This window comes from Convolutriloba macropyga, chromosome 4 (assembly GCF_964194025.1).
Source record: "Convolutriloba macropyga chromosome 4, txConMacr16.3, whole genome shotgun sequence".
NCBI lineage: Eukaryota > Metazoa > Xenacoelomorpha > Acoela > Convolutidae > Convolutriloba > Convolutriloba macropyga.
In genome coordinates, this window is record NC_134471.1 from 7708557 (window position 1) to 7731640 (window position 23084).

The window sequence follows — 23084 nt, forward strand, 5'->3', positions numbered from 1 at the left end:
TTCTAGTTGAACTTTAAAATGGTTATCTTTAATCTGTAAATAGATTGGAAAATGTGATTCCACATGACTGTCTGTAGATACTGAGTTAATATATTTTTTTTTGATACAGAGTAGTGACAGGTTGTATAGGTTGTATAGGTTGTGTATTTTGGTTATGCGTCATAAAGAATTTAATTGAGTCTGGTATTTCGACTGTGTGAAGACGGTGTTCGTCTTGTGTTGTGGTAGTCAGTGAGCCACTTAATAGATTTGGAAGTGGAAGATTTTTCCCTTCCCTCCAAACTATGTGTAGGTTTGGAAATTTTTTTAATATTAATCGAAACTTATAAACTCTGTGATTTGGTTTATTCTTTTGTATAAATAAGAATAAAATTGGTTTGTGTTCAGTTTATAGTATTATTGGGTGTTTAGATCCTTGATTAAGGAATTCATATTCTGAAAGTGCATATATAATGGCTGAGCATTCGCGGAGAATAGGGGATAATCTAAGTTCTGTGGTAGAAAATAGACGAAAGTTTGCCGATAATAGTTCTCTTTTTCGAAATTGATTTTTCTGTAGGAGTGTTGCTCCAATGCCATAATTGGAGGCATCGCACAGAATGTAGAAAGTTTTTTCTGAATTAGGAATTGCGAGGCGGAGTGTTTCTTCCGTCAGTTCTTTTTTGACTCTATCAAATGTTTGCTGTAGTTCAGGAGTCCATTTAAAATCTGTTGTATCTGAGTTGGAGATGAAAAGGTCGAAGAATGACTTGTAGGTTGTATATATATTTTAAAATGAATGTGAGAAATCAGACATAGTTTTGAATTTCATTTTTATTTTGGGTGGTTGGAGTTTTAGAAATCCGTCGATTTTTCATTTGCGTGGGTGTATGTGATTATTTTGTATTTGGTGTCCTAACAATTCAACGGAGTCTAAGAAAAAGAAAGATTTATCTGGAGCGGCTTTGAGATTTTTATTCTATAAAGTAGTGTGGTAGTGAGTAAGCGTTTGCAACATTGTGTTTGTTGTTGTATCTTGGATGAAAACGTCATCCAAATAGGTGATTATTTTGTTTTTTCCTAATTAGTGGTTTGGAAATACTGTTCAGAAAAGATGAGAAAGCTGCTGGCCCGTAGAAATACCATGAAACGAGCGTTTAAAACAGTATTGTTCTCAAGCGATCACAATATTTGTGAGCCTTTGTGATGGTTTATTGAGTGGCATTTGGTTATACGCACTGTTCATGTCTGCTACAGAGAAAATTGACCCTTTAATCCGCGATAGAATAACTTGAATTGGTTCTGTGGGCCAACTACATTTTGCTTCGTCAATCATTGTGTTTAATTGACGAGCGTCTAAGACAATTTTTAGAGATTCTCCTTTTTTGAGAATTAATACAGGGTTGATAAATGTACTTCCGGTGGTTAAAGAGTCTGTGTTTACGGGTGCTATAATATCAAAGTGTGTGAAGATATCGAGTAATTGCTGTAATCTATCTTGTAATTGGAGTGGAATACGAGTAGCTCTTTGCTTCTTAATGATAGCGGTGGCTTTAAGAGGAAGATTTAGTTCTAATTTAAATTTTCCGAAGTTATTCATCGAATTTCGAAGTTGCATAGCACTTTTGAAATTGTATGAAAAGCTGTGCTGATTTCTCAAACTGTGTTTGTGTTAATTTTGTGTTTTCGAAATTAAAAACAGTGAGGAATTCTTTATCTGTCTCGGTGATTTTTGAGACGTCAAAGGGTATGGTGAAATTTTTCTGTTGTGAGTTGTATTCGCGTTCTTATTGTTTGCTAAGATCTAAGCAATATAGTTTTATAAGTGTTTCTGACGTACCTTGATTGAAGCAATTTAATGTATAAGCATCCATGAATTCTGTGAGTTCATTGATGCGATATTTTGTAGTTTGATAGTCGTTGAGCGAAATATCTTGTTGTGCATATCCAATTATTCCTTTTATCAGTGTCAACGGGTGATGTAAAGGATTTTGTATTAATATTTGAATAAATGATTGATAAGGATATTCGAGAGTGTTTTTATCCATTATAGAGAACGCGGTTAGGGAGTATGTTAAGATACGGTGTTCAGATTGAGTAAAATATACTAATTATCTCCAATTACTGGAAATTTTCGTGAATAATATGAGGGTGGTTTTTTTGATGAATCAAAAAATGTTAGTGATTTTACGTCATTATTAAGTTTAATCTCAAGTGTATAAGATAATTTTTTTATTTTTTTTAGGAAGGGTGTACCTAGAATATTAAATTTTTTGTTCGTTACATGGAAAGTGAGTGAAAACGAATTGTTTTTGAGAATTCGACTCTCAGTTACATCCGAGTAAAGTGTAAGTTTTACATTACTTTTTGACTGTAATTTAGAATTATTTGCTGTTGACAGAACAAATGTTGTTGCTTTCAATTGTAATTTGTGATATTCCCTGATTTCATTCCACGTGTCAGTTTTTAGTTTATTAATTGTTGCATCAGAGTCTAATAGGAAATCTACTTCTAGATGTGGTGGAGAGATTGTTCTCTTATGATCGAGTGTTTGTTATGTGTATATTGTGAGTGGTAGTACCCATATGTTTTTTTACAAGAGGTGGAGAGAATGTAATCTTCAGTGATAGTGTTACATTCTTCCTGTCAATTAAAATATTCGTCTTGTGTATCCTGCTTCAATTCTAAAAGTAAATCATTAAATTGTTGTTCGAGAAGTGTTTCCTTGGAGAGATTTGTTGTATCTACATTTTCAGTGTTCGACGTAGTGTTGTGTGTTTGTTCTTGATCTAGTAATGAATTAATATAATTTCTAACGCTACGAAGTCTATACCGTGAGAACGGTGGTCGTGAACGATTTCCGTCTTTATTATAGTGAGGTGATTGTGGTCTAAATTTATATTGTGAATTATTGTGGAAACTTGGTCTTGGGTATGGTGAACCGTTTCTACTCGGTGGTTTGAAATTGCTATTTCCGTAATAGAGTTTCGTGTTGTTTTGCGAGATTTTATTTGGACTTCTGTGTCTTGAGTAATTTCTTTGTTCTCGGCTATTGCTGCGAGAGCGATGTGAAAATGTTAGTGGTTTACTTGTCATGTTATTCGATGTAACTTGTCTATTAGGGAGGTTTTGATTACCTTCCATTGCTTGGTTAAAAGTTTGTTTTAGAAAATTACGCTTATCAAGTGGTTTTGTATACCTTTTCTTAGGGCATGTAGAATTAGTATGTCCTGAACGTGAGCATTTTTTACAAAATTTTAGGAGGAGTGGTTTTCCTTTGAAATTGGGGTCATTTGAGTGCGTGCGTCGTACTAGATTTATTCCGTGAGCAATATCTTGTTCCATTGCGTGTATATCATCTACTGTAAGATTATCTATCTCGAGTGAGAGATTGTTAATTGGGTGTGAAGAAGGGGGATTTGTATTTAATTTGTGTCTATCAATATGTGTTCGTGTAATATGTTCTTGGTGTATTTTTTCAACAAGTTGTGCAAATGGAAATTGTGGTTCTATTGCGGTTGACTTGTGATTTGCAATCTTTTTCAATGCTATTCTAGCTAATTGTGGATCAAGTGCTTTGACTAGTGCGTCATTCATTTGTGCATTCCGCATATCCGGGGCATTGTAACATATGCTTTTCGAGTCATTTGTTCTAATCTGAGTGCTAGTGTTTCAATTTGTTCACCAGAAGCACGCGTTATGCTCTCTAATAATAATTTCGCTTGTGTTTGCGATTATTTATTATCAAAAGTTTTCTGAAATTCGCGGTAAAATGCTTGCGAAACCTTTTTAATGTCAAGTGGGAGATGTGAATACCATTGTTGTGCTGGTCCTATTAGGGCCGTGTGGATAATGGCAATCCGTTTCAAGATCCAGGCTTCATGAAATGGTGAATCAGTCTGGTCCTACTGTCCTTACCATTTTTGCTGTGTTAGCATTTAGAAAATCTTCTGTTGTATAGATGGGATCAGTACCGTCTAACGGTCGTAACGACTGTTGCATTGGTACCGAGCCGCCTAGGAAGGGATACATCATTTGTGTATTCCTACGAACTACAGGTGATGGCGTTTGTGTAGAAGCTGCTTGTAGATAATAAGGAGTCGGTACGTTTGTACTTTGTCGTGTATTTTGTGAGTTTATTTGTCTGACTATGTTTACTAATTGTTTTGGAGTAATTTGGATATTTTGGTTGGTCCCCTGTGTGGGTTGGGTTGAATTATTTAGAATGATGGTTTGCGTTTTAAAGTGTACGGAATTCTGTCTGTGTAGACGTGGTAAAGGTGTGTTTATATTTGGTAATGGTGGTATAGTTGTGTTTAATGGGTTTGAATTTTGTGTCAATTAAGTTGAATCCACAGGTTGTCTGTGTTGATGATTTTGATAAACATTTGTGTTTTAGTAGTTGAATTATTATTCTGATCATTATCTTCAAGATCAATTAATATGTTTACCGTGTGTGATGAAAAGAGTGTTCCATCATATAACAGTGTTGAATTGAAATCTGTTTCTGTGGTCTCGTTTATACGGCTTTCTGACTGTTGAGAGTGAATTATTGTTTCCATTTTTTCAATAGGTGAGACTTCTAAAGAATTGTTTGTGTTTTCTATAATATTTGTACAAGTAAATGGTTGTGTTTCTGCATTATAATTTTTAATTTCTATGTTTTGATGGTTCAATTGATAATTTTTGTATAATTTCCGATGGAATTTCCGTGACGTTCACAAAATTTTGTGGAAAACCATTTGCGTCATATATATAATGGAGTGTTTCTGTTTATTTGGTAATTATTCGTGGATACGTTTCCGCTATTAGTTTAAAGGCCGGAAAGATGTGTCTAACCAGACTTTTCCAAAATCTGTGTAGATACCAAGATAGAAGTGTAACAGAGTCAAAAATCTCTTCTTCGTTTAAATGTGGATCTGTGACAGAGCTAATATAAACTTTGAGAAGTTGAGTGAATCCTTCCATTTCCTCTCGAGCGATTTTGTGCACGCTTTCTTTTCGAGAGTGTAAAGCATTAGTATTTAGATCCGGTGCAAGGCGTTTAAGAAAATTGAATGAAGATTTTCTGAACAATCCTTTCCTGTCTGATGGTTGTATTTCAGACCATATTCCGTTAAGGAATTCAAATAGTGTGTCTGATAATGGGTGAAACAGAGTATCGTATATTAAAGAGATATAACTATTTGTGAGTGGATCACAAATGAAAAGAACTGAACCTTTTGAGAGTTGAGTTCCGTAAATTTCAACTAAATATGAAAGAAAGGCGGTTCGTGAAACCTGTGATGCCTTTTCTGGTAAAGAAAGGTGAGGTTGTGTTCTACTGCAAAATAGTGGTATTTAAGCTGTTTAGCTGTATTTAAAAGGGTGTTCAATTTATCTTGGTGTTCATAGTGTTTAACATCAAAGGGTAAATCTTCGCTTGTTAAACGCCTTTTCTGTTGTGTAAGAACAGCTAGTTGTAATTCGTCCAAGTGTGTCGGAACGTGGGAAGAAGGTTGATCAATGTGATGGCCCATTTTAGTTAGTTATTTTGCTTATTTGTTAATGGTTTTTGTTTTGTTGGGGCTGTGCTCCCCTTTTTCTTAAGTTTATGTAAATAAAGAGAAAAAAGCTATGTAATCCAGTTCTAGATTTCTTTCTAGGAGGGAAAAGGGTGTTTTGTGCGTGTTCTTTTTACGGTTAGAGTTTGTTAACTCACTGGTCGCACCAGTTAAGTCAGAGCCGATATGGGCTCCTTTTACAGCCTTAAAGCATAAAGAGCTAGGGCTACTTATTTCTGCGCGCGAAGTAGACTTACCTATATCTCTAGAACTAACCGACTCTTTAAAACACTGAGAGTAAACTTCTATTATTACGGTGGTTAAGAAGTATAGCACCGGAGTCAATCGTATACACATGGTGTATCTAATTAAAAGACTGACTACAGTTAGTTCAGTTCTCTCTATATAAAAGAGAATAGTTTCTTCTCAGTCTCTGATTGGTTAAAGGGGTGCATTTAGTATTTCCACTGCTACAATAGATAAAATAATATTATTATGAAAAAGAAAAAACACCACCATGAAATAATTGTTTTTTTTCGACTATCAGTTCTTCGTTTTTGGCCGTTTTAACTGAGAATTTACCTTGGAATATTTGCTTTTTTTCTAATTATCAGTTCTTTTCAAAACATTTGCTTGCAAACGAAAACTTTGAACAAACACTGTTTGCAGAAAACTTCTTTTTAAATCAATGCATGTCTTTGTCTATAAATTTAAAAAATTGAAACCGACTGTGCTCTTGACTTCAGTATTGAATTAACTCATCAAAGGATTGCTTCACCGGCTACTCTTATTTTTGTCGACGTCTCTGTCTGTTTATGAATGTTTTATCTAAGAATATTATTTGGAGTTTTAGCGTTCCTAGCAGTCTCTTGGCCTTGAAAAGAGGTAAAATGTTAAACTCTTCTTTAGAATGTTCAGAATTTGGTCGGAACACAATCGGAACAACAGTTAATGAAGTTTTCAGGGGCGATTTTTAGAAATAAACAAAAAAATCAAATTGTTGTAAATTCAATTTAAAAGAGTTGAAATTAAAAGAAAAAGATAGAGTTTGAATCTTTCTTTCTAATAATTGCAGGACCACCCTTAAATTACCTTTCCACCTTTCCTGGCAATTAGCAGAACATCACCTCTCTTGACCATCAGCAAGATAAAATATTCTGTAGATTCAGATGCAACAGAAGTTGCCACGAATTGATTTTGAAAACGCTCTGAGAAAATATAGAGGAAGGTTATCTAAAAAATATTGTCGATTTGGAAAACTACAAAATTGCACTGCATCGACTTTCAGAAAACGTAAACAGTTATTCTGTTTCTGCTTTGTGTGCATTCTCTTTGCTATTGATCAAGAAATTTTGACTGAAATCAGATTATTATTATATTTATACACATTGTTTTCACTGAAAGTTTTTTCCTGTTTTTTTGATGAGCTGAGATCTTCGTCCTCGCATAAAAACATTATCTGTGTTTGACAAACTTTTCAGCAAATTGTTCAATTGTTTTTGGCAGAGGTTCTTCCTTTGGTTGAATGGGTCTCTCACAAATTATTAGAAGAGTTTAAAAGCAATGAATACAAAAATTTCTCACCAAAATTGGTGATTAACAATTTTTAACGAAAAATTTTTTCCTACGTTGGAGTAATGCATGGCACATCCGCAAAGATAATTGCAAAAATTACTTGAGTATTAGCGTAAGGCGGCATTTTATGTGAAACTGGGGAACATTTACCACAATACTTGACGCACCCAACGAGTGGGAAATAAAACATCGGTCTTCTCAATGAATTAAATCTCACCCAGTGAAGGGTGGCAACCACAAAAACTTTTAATCTACTCCTGTGAGGAGAAAAACTGATCGAAATTCGTGTTTGATAAAATACCAAAAGAGGAAGAGGTTTAAAGCGCTATTAACTTGAGCATTTGATCGAGGGATGATTGTTTGGAGCATTTCCTCTTAAACGACGTGCACCAAGCTAAGACATTCTTAGTTAAAAATTATTGAAGACAAATTTATATCATTTTATCAATTTCAGCGGAACAAGTTGTCTTAATTATGAAATTTTCTTTGCCAGTAATTGGTTTCCGGAAAAAGGAAAAAAGTAAAAAAAATTTCGCGGCTCACAGACAGTACCCATTTGCGTTCCAAATTGGGCCAAAGCCACAAAAAAACGAAGGATTTTAAAGGAAATGAGCAAAATAATGGTCTTGTGTTTCGTGTTTGTTACACTAGTAACGTACCCACCTGAGTAACTTGGGAACATTCTTTGTCATTTTCCACAGTTGTTGATCCCATTCCACACGTTCCCAGCAGAACTCTATCAGTTACATATTCTGTGCATAAGGGTATGGGCTGTGTAAACAAATTGAGCATGAAGTCAGATATGCGAATCAAGGCAATATCGTGCACTCGTTTCATGTGTAAGTGAATAGTACTGAAACATTTTGAAAGAATCCACTAGTATTTATCCACCAGTTGTGGATAAAACAAGGAAACTAACCACTAGCAAAATTTGGCCCGTTCTCCAAACGCTAATCGCGCATGTCGAATAGGGCCAAATTTTACTACTTGTCGATTTCCTTGTTTTATCCACTACTATACAATCTCTCTATATTCACTTCTTTTATATTTTAAATCTATCATTTCTTGTCTCACTTGGTTTAAACCACTAGTGTCGAGTTAAGCTGGTAATTAATCGTTATCAGACGGATAGTTTGGGTTCTATCTCCACTGACTCCAGTGGACGTCCCCAGATACTAGTAAAAAACTAGTGAGACCGTGTAACAAGCACGTAAACAAACTTGCGAAAAAACTTGAACAAAAAAGAAAACTTGAACAAAAATTGGAAGAAATAATAAAATAATTAAAATTTTCATATATCCCCTAATCAATATTTAATCAATTTAAAACTAAAACTTTCTGTTTCACTTGGTGTAGTAATTAAATCATCGAGTCTAGTTAAGTTGCTTTAGCAAACGGAAGGTTTGGGGTTCCTTCCTCACTGACTCCAGTGAACGTCCCCCGACTTTGATGAAATACTATAAAACTAAGTGAGATAAAAAAAAATCAAATTCACAGTAAGGTTGATCAGTGAAACTGCTTCGCAGATCAGTACTGCGAGGCTGTATATGGGACACACTGTGATGATAATACAGTCAAAAAACGCTGAGATCGGTGGAAACACAGTGATTAGTGTTTTTCAGTATAACTAATCAGTGAATTTGTAAAACAACCCCGTTGAACTGCTTCGCAGATGAGATCGTGTAACAAGCACGTAAAACAAACTTGCGAAAATTGTTTTAACCACTTCGTGGATAACTTGAACAATAAGAGCACAGTCAAAAAACACTGAGATCGTTGGCAACACAGTGATTAGTGTTAGTGTTTTTCAGTGTAACTTGAATAAAAAACCAGCTTATTATTTTTTCTAAATCTGGTATTAATTAAGAAAAAAAAGTCTAAATCTAAAATATCAATAAAACACAAAAACTACATGACAGATAAATTAAAAGAAGAAGAATTAGCTTCTTCAATATTATATTTATAAACATGCTCTCTGAATTGATTTCTAGTATGTCCATATCTATATCTATGAAGATAAATATATAGTCTACATTTCCTATTTCTAAATCTATATAATGATATAAGTTTATAAACAATACACATACTACATGTTAGATATTGACCAGGATCAGAATAATGATATCCCAAATGTTCTATATAATCTTTCACTTTAACCATATTTTTACATACATAACAAGAATATTCTAATTCTTTACAATTATTACTACATTCTTTCCAAGGTTTATTTATACACTTATTGCATTTCATTTTCATTTTTCGAAAAAATATTTTTTTTCATTATTTCCCTAAATAAATACATCATGTCTCAATCAACTAATACTAGTGTCATATTCTTCTGCGATGTCTGTAATTTATCCTTTGAAACAGAGAAGGGTTTATACAGGCATCAATCAAACGATCTCAAACATAAGGAGCTATTGGAGAAAATGTTTGAGTCTGAAGAAGAAAAAATCTCGGAGAGGGTGTATAATTCGGATGAAGATGATTATATTATTAAAGCTAAAGCCAAAACCGATAACAACATCTACTCTAAAATTAGATCGGCGAAGCCATTGGGGAACCAAGGGCAAAGCCCCTTTCACGGATATGAATGTAAAGAATGTCATGAAGAACTTAGGAATAAATTAGCTCTAACTACTCACTCATATAGTCATAATCGTAAGTATCTAGAAAACACAGAAGACTTCGATATAAACTCCAGTCAGAACATGAGAGAGTTTTATATTACAGATAAAGGTGGGAATTAAATTGAAGATGTAGATGAAGCAACTAATTACTCTTTAGAAGAAATTAAAAACTATTACCAGTATAGAAAATTTAAGAGTTTTAAATATAAGATAACAGCTGAGTGTGAGTACATAAAGAGAACCAAAGAAGAAGTTAAAACTATTAAAATATTTTTCAATACTGACTATATTATTAATAACGCAATATATGAAAATGGAGACTTCACACAATCGGCGAAGCCGTTTCACGGATGGTTAAACTTTAGAAAGGAAATATATGAAAGTTATGGTTATGATTTCGAGTTTCTTGGAATGAGAAGTATTCAGTTAAACATTGAACCAACTAAAGCATCTTTTGGTACCCATATAAATTTACCAGCTGATCTCAAAATCTCTAAATCCATATTAAATATACGAAGTTATAAATACAACTGCTTGCAACTAACTATCACCGCATGGTTACATCCAGTCATAGGTAATGCAACTCGAGAAAGTAAATATGTAGATAAACTAATTGAAACAAGACAACAACATGAAGATGACTTCGGTTATATATCAAGAATACAGAAATTACACAATATTATTATTTGGTTATACACCCCCTGTGGTGGGGGCGAAGTAGAATTGTTTAAACAAGTGGATGATTTTAATAAAGATATAAACGATGTAAGAATACTGGTTTGGAGTAATGGTCAAATAGAATACTGTGCCCTAATAAAAAATATAAAAACCCTGTTAGATCGCCCAAATAAAAATAACATTAAATATTATTATTGCGATAGGTGTACCTATTGGTTTAACTCACAAATTAAATATGATAAACACGAATGCAACAACTCATTCAAACCAGAGATTGTTTATCCTAAGAAAAAACATATTAGTTTTATAAATGAACACAAACGTCAGAATATAAAAAATATTATAACTGCCGATATAGAATGTTGCATTGTTGAAGTCTCAACTAATGATTATGGCGAAGCATGGTCGGAGACCCATAAATATGCAATAGCTGAACATATTGCAATAGCTGTGGCCTAAACCTGGCAAGGTAACTTCAAGCACTACTTCGGTTTAAGCTGCATCAAAGGACTTGCTAGAGATCTATAAGAAATAGAAACAGAAAATAATCTCAAGCATAATGAAAAGATGATATTCACAGAAGACGATAAGTTATATCATGAAACCAATAACACTTGTCATATCTGCAGCAAAACATATATTATTAAAGTAAAAGATCATTGTCATGAAACTGGTAAATATAGAGGACCAGCATGAGAATAAGTAATCTGAGGTACAAACAACAAAATTTCATTCCTGTAATATTCCACAATGGCTCTAGCTATGACTTCAACCTAATATACAATGAACTCTTCAAACAGAATAATGATAAAAGAAAAGTAGATAGCATCCCATTAGCTGCTGATAAGTCTAAGATAGTTATAACTTCTCAGCTATGCCTCTAGATCAAATGGTAAAGATATACGGGTGTAAAAATAAAACATTATATCCATATGAATACTTTGGTTTAGATGACTACCAAGAAGTTATAGGTAATCTAAAAAAAGAAACCTCACTACATAACCTCACTACATAATAAATTACCAACACAAGAAGAAGTAGATAACTTTAATAATGAAAACAGTCATAAAACTGGTAAAGATCTAACTATAGGGTATTTACAGAATGATGTCGAAATATTAGACTATTGCATGAATGAATATGTTATACTAAGTATGAAAGAATTCAAGCTCAATCCCCTCCACTATGATGGGAATTCGCCCATATGTCACCATGTTTTTCAGCAAATAGATCTGCGAAGCAGATTCCCTGATTATCATTAAAATTATCTTTAACACTATCATTATCTTTATTGGCAAAGCTACTTCGTAGATTATATGCGAACGAGCTCTGCTCGTGGCTAGCCAAACAGGTTCCCTGATTATCATTATCATTAACATTATTAGCAAAGCTACTTCGTAGATCATTATCATTATCATTAACATTATCATTAAGATTATCATTAACATTAACATTATCATTATCATTATCGTTATCATTAACATTAACAATATCATTATCATTATCATTATTATTATCATTATCATTATCATTATTATTATCATTATTTTTATCATTATCATTATCATTATCATTATCATTATCATTATCATTATCATTAACATTACAACCTAAACAAAAACACTCATTATATATTCCTGGATATTTACATTGATTAACTAGAATATTTAAAGCGCTTTTAATTCTATATCCTCTATCAATAAGATATATCATGTATAAACAATAAGCCGCACAATAAGATTCATCATATTGTTGTATTCTTTCATAAGAGCCTAGATCAACATATTCTTCTAAAAATAATGGAGGGGTTTCTTCACCAAAACTATCAAAGTAATACACAGGACCACCTTCTCGTCTTATAACTCAAACCCAATGTGTACCTTCAGTTGGGTGTAGATTGACAATAATGTTGAAGTTAGGTTCACTTGTGTTATCTGGAGTCTGATCTCTCATTACTATTTCAATTGGTGTTAGACTTATATCTTTACCAATATATTTTATTCTGATATCGCTCATAGCACTATTATCAATATTAAATTTATTATTGATTTCCTCAAAAGTTAGGATAAGCATTTTAAATAATAAATTTAATAAGTCTAAGTCTAAGTCTAAATCAAATCTATATTTTATATATAAAAATGGAGACAGGTAGAGCAGTTATAATTTTTATTTTCTTAACTGGAACTTGTTATAAAATATATGATTCAATACCAAGTAAATATCCAAAACTAGAAGAAACTTTGGTGGTTTATTAATAGGAGTCTAGTTAGATTTGAATATGAAAAGTCACCATTACATACTATTGCTATTGGTGGAACTGGTAAAGGGAAAACATATTTTTATTAGACAATACTTAAAATTATACTCAGTCCAAAACCAAGATCTGCAAAGCAATTTGGTAAACCACGAACAAAGTTCGTTCACTGATCAAAACCAAAACCGGGACCAAATCCAAAACCAAGACCAAGCTGAAAATATAGTTATAGTGTGCAAAGATGACAGAGACTCGATAGATCCCGAGTCTAATAAGTTTTATACTGGGTTTAATAAATGTGATATAAATAAGACCACAAAAATTAATATGCATAAATTTCAAATTGTGTAACAGTACTTGATGATATGGGTGATAGGTTAAATAAGGATGTAGCTTATTATTTTACTGAAAGTAGACATTATAATAATCAATGATTGTAATGTGTCATAAACCAGCTCAAATAATTAATACGGCAGTAATGAGTTGTGATACTATTTATTTAACAACTTATAATGGACCTGATCTAATTAAAAACTTTAATGAGATATATAAATATGAACATGACTTTAGTAAAAATAATTAGTGAGTTAAATAGTAACCATTATAATCGTACAGATGGAATGTCAGATGAACTTCGTTATGGTATAATTAAATATAATAAGAAAGAAAATACTTTCATTATTATTAATAATAATAGAACAATTATATATGATTCAAGAGTTGGTCTCCTTCATTTAAAAGCTCTTAGTTTAAAAGATGAATTAGAAAGAGAAGATATAAAAAAACTTATAGCATATATGAAACCACTCATGATAAATGCAACAGATAGAAATACCCTTAATCATGATAATTTCAGTTTTATTTTAATAAACTTCTTACTTTAAATAATATTAAAATTCAGAATGATGTTTTAACAAAAAAGATGGTTAGAGCAAAAGGTTTAAAACAACTATCAAATATTGGTGGAATTATAGGTTGGGGTTTAGTTATAACTAGTTCTTTATCCTGATTCAATAATAAAAACTGTTGGAGCCGTGACAATGAGTGCAAGCAATATGTTGAATAGAGCAAACACTTTGGTTAACGTTGGATATGGAGAAGATCTGCCTAGCAGGTTCCCTGATAGTGAAACATGGGCGAAGCCTATCCGCGAAGCGGTTACACCGATTGTGAAACATGGACAAAGGCCTATATGGGAAATGATTTTACTGATCCGCGAAGCGGTTACACCGATGGTGAAACATGAACAAAGTCCTATTTGCAAAGTGATTTTACTGATCTACGAAGTAGCTTTGCTAATACACAAATTATTACATTGTATTACTCAAATTACTCAAATCATATTTGATTATACCGATCTAAAAAACATTTTAGTTAATGGGGCACGTAAACTTGTTACACCCTTAGAAAAACAAGAAGAATATATAAATGAAGAGATGGGAATTTTGAATAGAAAGGGAGGAAAGTTTTTAACCAGACTATATGGAAATAATGAAGAATTTAGAGAAGAGATCATAAATTTTGTTAGAGATAAAAAAGAATTAGACCTTAAATTGATTTTAGATAAGAGATGTAAAACTAATACACTCAATACGTTAGGAAATAATTATTTAGCAGAGTGTATCACATCTAAAGATAATACTAAAGATTTAATTGAAGTCATGGCTAAATATTATCAGAGAAATGATTAGGTAAATATTATAGTTTACCCTATTATAAATGCTTTTAAAATTTTGAGAGTGTAACTATAAATATGGAAACATTGCTGTTTTAAAATGTCATTATGAATCATGTCATAAAGATAAAACTGATAAATGTATGTGTGGTAATATAATACAGTGGTATTTGTGCTAATAATTTTTCTCAATGGGGGTTGTTCTTTAAAAAATGAATCCAGTTCTAGTTCTAGTTCTAGTTCTAGTTCTAGCTCTAATTCGAGTTCTGGTTCTGGTTCTAGTTCTATCTATGAATCTAACTCTAACTCAGACCCTAACCCTAACCCTAACCCTAACCCTAACCCTAACCTTAACCTCAATCTTAACCTTAACCCTAACCTTAACCTTAACCTTAACCTTAGCCCAGAAGTCTTAACTAGAAGTTGTAATAAATGTAATTCTGTAAAACCACTAACTGATTTTGATTAGAGTAAGTATACATGTAGAAATTGTACTTCAGCTAAAGATAATTGTCCATATTGTGCTTCTGTTGCGAGATATGATGGGATACGGGCTCATGTAAAGAAACAACATCCAGATGTAGATATACCTAAAGGATTTAGTAGAAATTTGAGTGAGAAAACAATTAATCCTAGTTGGCAAAGCAAGACTGTAAGTCCTTTAGTTAATAGCCAAACTGCGGAAAGTTGTTCGTGTAAATATTATAATTTTGTAGCATTTCTTTTTAATAATGGGTTAAATATAGAAAAAGTAAAAGAAAATATAAATTTATTGAAGAGTATAGATAATTTGAAATAAAAGTATGAAAAAATTAAAAAAAATTCAAAAAAAGAGGGAATCACTCTTTAAGAGCGAAAAAGAGCAATCTTTCTACTGGGGATCACCCCGAATAAGAGTGAATCGCTCCTAAAGAGTGAAATGTAAATCCTGCTTTGATTTTTTGATTTTTTGTTTTATTTTTGATTTTAATTGATTTCTGATTGATTTTTGATCGAATATAGAGAGAATGTATAGTAGTGGATAAAACAAGGAAATCGACAAGTAGTAAAATTTGGCCCTATTCGACATGCGCGATCAGCGTTTGGAGAACGGGCCAAAATTTGCTAGTGGTTGGTTTCCTTGTTTTATCCACTACTAGCATGAAGTCAGATATGCGAATCAAGGCAACATCATGCACTCGTTTCATGTGTAAGCGAATAGTACTGAAACACTTTGAAAGAATCCTAGCTTAATAACCATTGTTTCGTTTTATTGTATAAAATACCTACCGTATGATTGAGTTGCCAAATGTTCGCTCGACCAGATTTATTAGTGATTGTTGAACATCAGTTGTTCTTTCAAACCTCAGTTAGTAACCTAAATGACTTTTATGCAACTTTTATCAATAAGGTTTGCTTTCAATTTTGTCTGATTTGCGTGCTGTTAAAATTTATTGCAGTCAGGAGTTCGAGTGTATATAGTTAGACAAAAAAAATGCAAATGATAAAAATTGCATAGAAGTTCCTTGGGATGCTAAAAGAGGTTTAAAAGACGAATTGATGCTCAGCACTTACTTTTTTTCTGGTCTTGAACAATTCTGGCATTTCAATGATGCAGAACCAAACGTATTTAATCAAAAAATTGTGACAAAATATGAATTCTAATTTGAATCCAAGTGAACTATTTTTTACTTATATATAAAAGATCAGTGGACAAAATGCTCGACTGAAGAGGATTGGTTGGGTTTTATGTTGCAAATAGCAGCTTGGGTCTTCAAAGTTTGTGACATTGCAGCATTTCGTTGCAAAAAAAACGAAACTTTGAGAAAACTTGAGTGAAATTTTTGCAAAAAAATGCTGAGTATGATTAATCAGCGAGATTATACAGTCAAATTTACGAAGTTGAAATACCTATTTCAGAAATGCGTTTGATTCACAAAAAATCTTGACTGCGGATATATCTTAGGTCTTGAATTAATCAGTGACGGGAAATAAAAATATCAGTGATCAAACATGCATCCTGGCATAGAAACAGTGGAAAAAACGAGTGCGTCTCACCCTTGCATTAGCGTATTTTTTGAATGTTGCTTTTAATCTGCATTTCTATAACCCGTTAACTGCTCTCGTAGTAAACCAGGTGAAGAAATATTTGCTTTAATATAAAATTTTAATTAAGCTCAACAATGCAGGTTAATCAGACACTTTAATGTACGCTGAATTCAAATCATTTTGGCATCCTAAAATTGTATTTCAGCTGCCCTGACTCACCTAAGAGACACCCAACTTCTATGCCGTAACTGTCTCTTTTACTTTAGTGGTGCTTTTTTTTCATTTTAACTATTGAGGCAAATTTGCTTTAGTCTAACTTATTGAGCTGATATTAATCTAACTTATAAATTAAGGTAACTTGGTATCGATCTTAAGATCAAGCTGATTTAATTAATTATTCTGTAAGAAAAATTGTGAGCAAAGAAAAATTCAGCGTTTTTCTTAGTGTAAATTCGATAAACGTGATTTTCGATTTAACAGTGACCTACAGACAAAAATAAAAAATATAAAAAGACAAAAAACCGAGTGAGGAAGTTTGAAAATTAATCTCTAGTCTCTTCTATGAGGCAAAAATAAAAAATCGACACTTTCTGCATTTACAAAATATTTATTTTTAGATGCAACAGGCATAAAGCTTGGAGATGTAACAAAATTACCTGGTCATTATCTATAAGCAATAAGCAAAATTTACAAAATTTTGCCTTTTGTTGAAAAAACCATTTTGAGCATGCAGTAAGACTAAAACTTTTTTCACTGAGTGTTATCAGTAATTTATTGAAAATGTCTTCTCAATCCAAAATTTGCATCGAGAAGTTTATTTCCGAAATTATTCAACATTTCCGGATTCTATATCCGTGCAATTTTTTAACGACCTTTGAACTAACTTAGCCTAGTACAACTCGTCTTCAAAAAAAGCCTGAAGCTCAACTGTTAAAATATATGTCGTTAAAACTTCAGAAAAACCGTGCGTTTTTACTGTATTTTTCGGAGTTAAGCCATGCATAAAACGCAAAATTTTGCAATCACCGATAATAATTTTTCTAGTCATTTTTTAAACTTTTTGTCCTTACATGATTATTCTCTATTTTTTAATTGAATAATTCAGAATGCATTTAGCCTAGATAAAATATACCCCGTTATGGCGAATTTGTCCGGTTAAGATAGCCAGTTAAAAGTGTGGTTGCTTCAAGGAACCACCATTGAAGGACTCAAATTAAACTCTACTTTAAATTTAAATTATCTCATTTGTCGTAGTTTTAATGTGCGAATTACTATAATGAAAATACCAAAATGGAGTTCAACTCCACACCGCATTTTAATTTGAATTGAGAAAGCTATCAAATATTTAATCAAAGCAATAAGCGTTGTGGGGAACGAGCTAAATTAAATTTAATGATAAAAAATTCATTCAAAAATTGTTTTTAAGCAAAACATTTTTTTTGATTTCAAATTTATTTTATTTTTTTTCTGACTTGCGGTACATTGTTCTCATATCTCTGCTTCATATCAAAAACTTTAACCCTATTGAAAATATTGTCCCGCAACCGCCAAAAAAATCAACCAGGATCTGCTGTAACTAATGTATCTTTCAATGATGCTTCGATTGAAAGTGCAACAGTAAAGATAAATGAGAGCTCTCTATTTTTTCTAAACAAATTTTTGTTTTAGGATGGCATCAAGAGCCACTCAAAAAGGCCATATAATTGAGTCATTAAGAAAAAAGTTTATCGACGTCATGAATATAATTTTATCCTCTAGGTAAAATTGGAAATTTTGTTCACTGACATCCTATAATTTACAATATCGTCTTGCTAAAGATCTGAGAAGATAGTTTGCATGTATTGAATTCTACTAAACAATTACAGCAATAACCAAACAAATCTACCAGTATTAAACACCCATAGAGTCAATTGATGGGTAGTTTTAAAAAGTCGCTTTTGGATTTTTTTTCCACAATTGAGGTAAGTAGGCGAAGATCGAAATTAGGTATACAGGGAATAAGTTCAATGGTGCTGGCGGGAATGTGGTTTCTAAAGAATAAAAAAGAGCAGAAGTTTCCTCCCTGTGAAATTTTTCCAGTAGCCAAATCGAAACAATGCATAATATTTTTTGCCTTGAAATGTTTTGTATGGCCACTAAGACAGTTACTTAATAGTAAATACATTACAGATTCTAAAGACACAATGTGAAGAACTAACTCAGGGGGAATTCGCCAATCATTGACAGTGAAGTTCATTTTCATGGCTGATTTTTCAGGCAATGAGAAGTCTCGAGCTTCTACAACCACTTCTGACACTGAAACAAATATTAACTCATTAAGATGTCAGATTATCTCATTATGAACCCTAAACTCTAAGAACTCTAAAAACTATCTTTCATTTCCTTCTGAAAGCACATGAATTTTTTTTTGTGAACACTTTTGGTTGATTATAATAATAATCTATCCATGATATTCTATTTCATCTAATCACGTTTATGGAATGTCGTCATAGGCAAATAGATCCCGCTTCTTTAAAAATCATCCAGCATTATATTGAATTCCAGGGTGATAAAATTGTTTAAAACATGGCTAATTTCTTAAAGATAATTTTCACCAAGCTTTTGCCTAATTTATGATCTACATTCTTTGCTTACTTTTCTTGTTCCTTATGCACTGCGCTGCTGTTATGACCCAATTATAAGCAATTCTGGCACCTCCACAAAATGATGAAGTCTGGTTGTACATAACTCGAACATAAAACGCGTAATTTCTACTAGGAACCCCATTTATGATTAGAATTCTTATTGAACTATGCGGGAAATAATTTTTGCTCTGTCGAGAATATGTCGCCGATAACAAACTATACGAAGTAAAATTGATAAAATACAAAACAAAGAGATGTAAATGGATTTTCATTTGTAAATGAAGCTGTAAAACCAAATTCTATTTGAATTTCTGGTGGTCACCCACAAAACATAACCTAAGGCCACAAACAAGTATAAACCAGTTCTATATGAGTTGCACATCATAGAGCTTTGACGAAAATTCCAAACTCCAGTGTATACTTCTCTCGACTTACGGAAAGATTTTTAAAGTCTAGTAGACTGAGTGCTATATTAACTATAAATACACGGTCCAGCGCCTGGTTTATGAAATGTAAAGTCTTTTCATAGAATACTCAGGTCGAGCTTGGTCTTTTCGTAGGTCGAGTAATTTGCAGTTTTTGGATGAAGTTTAACTGTTTTTTCTCATTTGGTTCTGTTGATGCGCTATCTACCAAAAAAACATTGCAAAAAAGCAAAACGCAGTCCAACAGATTCAAGTTCTCCCTAAAAAACATTTTGATCTCTTAATGGATCTAGCTAGCATAGCTCTAATTGTCGTCAATACACCAGCATACACCAATGATTTTTGATCTTCATTTTACTATAGATTTTGTATTTATAACTTCGTAAGCAATGAAAACCTCAGGATGTGTACCGGTTGACCACTTTATATGCAATAGCCAACACATCACATAACACATAAAAAGCACGTAAAGTTTTCGGGCCAAGCAGAAATATTTTGTTTTCAGAATTACTCCAGGCTTGCAAGACCAGCCGCAAAAGTAGGCCATCCTAAAGAACAGTAGCAAAGTTTTAGCTGAGATAAATACGAGGTAAAAGTCGAGGTCATTTTTTTCATGGAATAATTGATTTGATTATGAAATATGTTTAAGTACCCAATATAAAAGGCTTGATTTGCTCAAAATGGAGGGTAATGCAGGAAAGATTCTTCAAAAATTGCAGGATCCTGGCAAAAGGAAGAATTTGTTCTTGAAAGCGTTTGCTCGGTAGTCAGCTTTACATTGGTTTAAAAAAACAATCAAAAACATCAATGAAAAGGCAAAGGTCACTGAAAAAAACTGAAATTCGTATTTGAACCCGCAGAAATTTTGATTAGATTGCTTGCTTTATGACAGGCAGGCAACGTCAGGCATGTCATCAGGCGTGAAATGCGACATCTCGAACATCAGATTCTCAACAACAAAAATTTCAACATTTATGGTGCATAAATCCATCCAGAAAGGATTAATTCTAGTGGAAGTTATGTTTTTGCGTTTCGGTAGCAGCAAATGATAATAAAAATTGCGCAAGTAAAATATATGGGAATTTACTACTGATATTTTAAACCAAAATTAAATTTTGGCTTATACACATTTCAAGAGTTGCCTGATCCAGCGAGCTCATTTGATCTGGTCAGTTAAATGCATATTTTTACTCGATTCGTTATTGGATTAAAGGATTTCTCTAAAACAGACACCAATTGGACCAAGTAGGTTTAGTAATTTGGCGATTACAGGTAAAAACGTCTGATAACAAAAGAAGTTTATTCGACATTCAAATATGTTGCTGATATATTAGGTTTTCCGCTGATAGAATTAGGGTTTCCGCTGAAAAAATGTTTTTTTAATGTTCAAATAAACATAATACATCTGCCATAACAACTGCTAAAACGAGAATGAAAGTTTTTAGTTAATGACTGTGAAAAAAAATAATGCCATGGGTTTAAACAGTAGTTTTTACTTTTTTTTTGTTTTAGAAGCTTATCCATATCCCAGCCATAAATTCTAAGTTTTGCTGGGGTATAGCAATAGTTTATTTGGTATAAAAAAATAAAGAAACAAAATATTTCTTTTTGAAGCCAAAATTAAAAAAAACGTTCTCAGGCGTCATTTTCCCTTAATTTTTCTTTTTTGAAGCTAGTCGCAAGATATTTTGAACAAAAAGCTTACAAATTAGTAACCTGGAAACAACAAAAATTTAACCTGGAAACAACAAAAGTTTTTTAAGCAGGCATTTTTTTCCTGGTGTCATTTAAACTTCTAAATCATAGATATCAACAATTCCACTGAATTGGAAAATTTGGTTGAATAAGGTCAATAAATGTAGTTTCATTGTTCCATCTAGCTACAGAAATGCTATTTCTCAACACAAATCAAGCTTTGTAAAGAGAGTAAAGTTTTTTTTCACGCCATACCGACACCAAATAATTTGAATTGCAATCTTTTCTTTTTTCTGTTCGAAAAATTGAAGAATGGTAACATTCCTCTCATCATCAAATCTAATATCGCAAAACGTCAATATCAAAACTTCAAAAACAATACATTGAAATAAAAATTTTACAATTTTATCATATAACGAAAGCCAAGTTTTTTTGTCTCTACGATGATGATGCATTTCTGTTTTCGGTTTTTTAACAAGCTGATTAATTTTTGTGATGAAAAAATAAACAAATGCTTTCTCTAACAGTTTACAAGCTAGCTATTTTTTTATGGCAAACTCAAAAAAATGTGGTGGAGAAGGAAATTGACAATCTAAGATTTTTCGTTAAGGCATATTTTGATCGCTCAGCCACATCCGACGTTTTCTTTAGAACCAGAAAGTGAAAAAAACAAGCAAACATCTCTGATTTTTAACTGTAGTTTAACAAAAAGATAAATTTTTGAAACCATTTTGTACGATATAAAAAAATCGTCGATGTAATTTTTTACTCAAACTATTGCTATTAGCCTGTATGACAATGATGATGCGACGACCAAGGCTTTAACTTTTTATGAAAAGGTTGAAAAACAACGGCTGCATTGATTCTATGACTTTCAGCTCCAGACATTTTCCTTCTTCTGTATAATATTTCCGATCGGTCTCAGAACAGAAACAAGAACTTATTTGGCCAAATTACGAAAACAGAGGTTCCAGCCCGTATCTCAACGGAAAGATATTGAAAAACGATGTCAAACCAGAAATCATAATTAGTTGAAATCGTCTTTCGAACATAAACGAGGAAGCTCTGCTTCGCAGTTAGCAAACACAGCTAGGAAAATTAGAAAACAGTTATGACAGCACACCACGTGTTAATTTTTAAGTATTTTTTGAAAATTTTTGAGGTAAGATCCGGTAATTTTACCTTAACTGTGCAGGCGTGTTTTCCAGTTAAATTTAAGATATGTTCAGTTTAAATCTCAGGTGATTCCTCCCAATTTTTCAGGTAATTTTCAGGTAAATTTGAGGAAAGTTGAGGTAAGTTCAGGTATGGTAAAATTACCAGAACGTTTCAGTAAGTTAAGGTGTTTTTTCAGGTGACTTTACCTCAACTTTATTTAGTGTGTATGTATAAAAAAACCTGTCAAAATTGCAATTACAAGCTAAATTGGAATGATATTATTGAAATGTTTGATAAATTCAACTGTTCCTCGTGAATTTTGCCACACAAGTAGACGCACGTTGAGGTTTGTTTAACTTGTTTACTTCTTAAACTTTGAAACCTAACTGTAGTTTTATATTTGAGTTGCAAATAGTGAGTCAAATGAAGTCAACATAACTAAGCTGTCATTTAGAAATGGCCAAGTATGTAACTTGATGAATGTCGTGTTGAAAACGATGAAATTCACTGAAAATTTCTTTTGCAGCAATCCTTAACTTTGGCTTGGCAGAACACGAAGCAGATAAAGTTGACCACATGAGCTGTTAGAGAAATGATCTCTAGTAAGCCTAAAAACGCTATTTTTTAACTCAGTTTCTCAGTAATTGGTATTGATGCTGAACATGAAGAGGTATATTCGGAAATCAAGCTTTTCATCGACAAGGCTGATGTAAACATCGTGAGACGGGCTGATGCATGAGGCAAAACGTGGTAACTGAGTTGCTCAGTGAGCCGCTGCTACATTTGTTTTGCCGACCCTGAGCGCTCAATGAGACCAAGC

At 32.6% G+C, this 23084-nt stretch overlaps 1 protein-coding gene across 5 annotated transcripts in view; it reads right to left on the reverse strand.

Annotated features, from left to right (window-relative positions):
* LOC142338243 (chymase-like) overlaps window positions 1-22602 on the reverse strand; it is a 46298-nt gene extending 23696 nt beyond the window's left edge. The window contains exons 1-4 of one of the 5 annotated variants that reach the window (XM_075387911.1): window positions 22471-22602; window positions 18997-19322; window positions 18561-18657; window positions 7761-7950 (exon numbers count right to left, since the gene is read on the reverse strand). In XM_075387911.1, the coding sequence (XP_075244026.1) occupies window positions 7761-7950; window positions 18561-18657; window positions 18997-19258 (549 nt within the window). In that variant the 5' untranslated portion in view covers window positions 19259-19322; window positions 22471-22602. The other 4 variants (XM_075387912.1, XM_075387915.1, XM_075387914.1 and 1 more) reach the window with 4 other exon arrangements.
* Window positions 22603-23084: the final 482 nt, after the last annotated feature.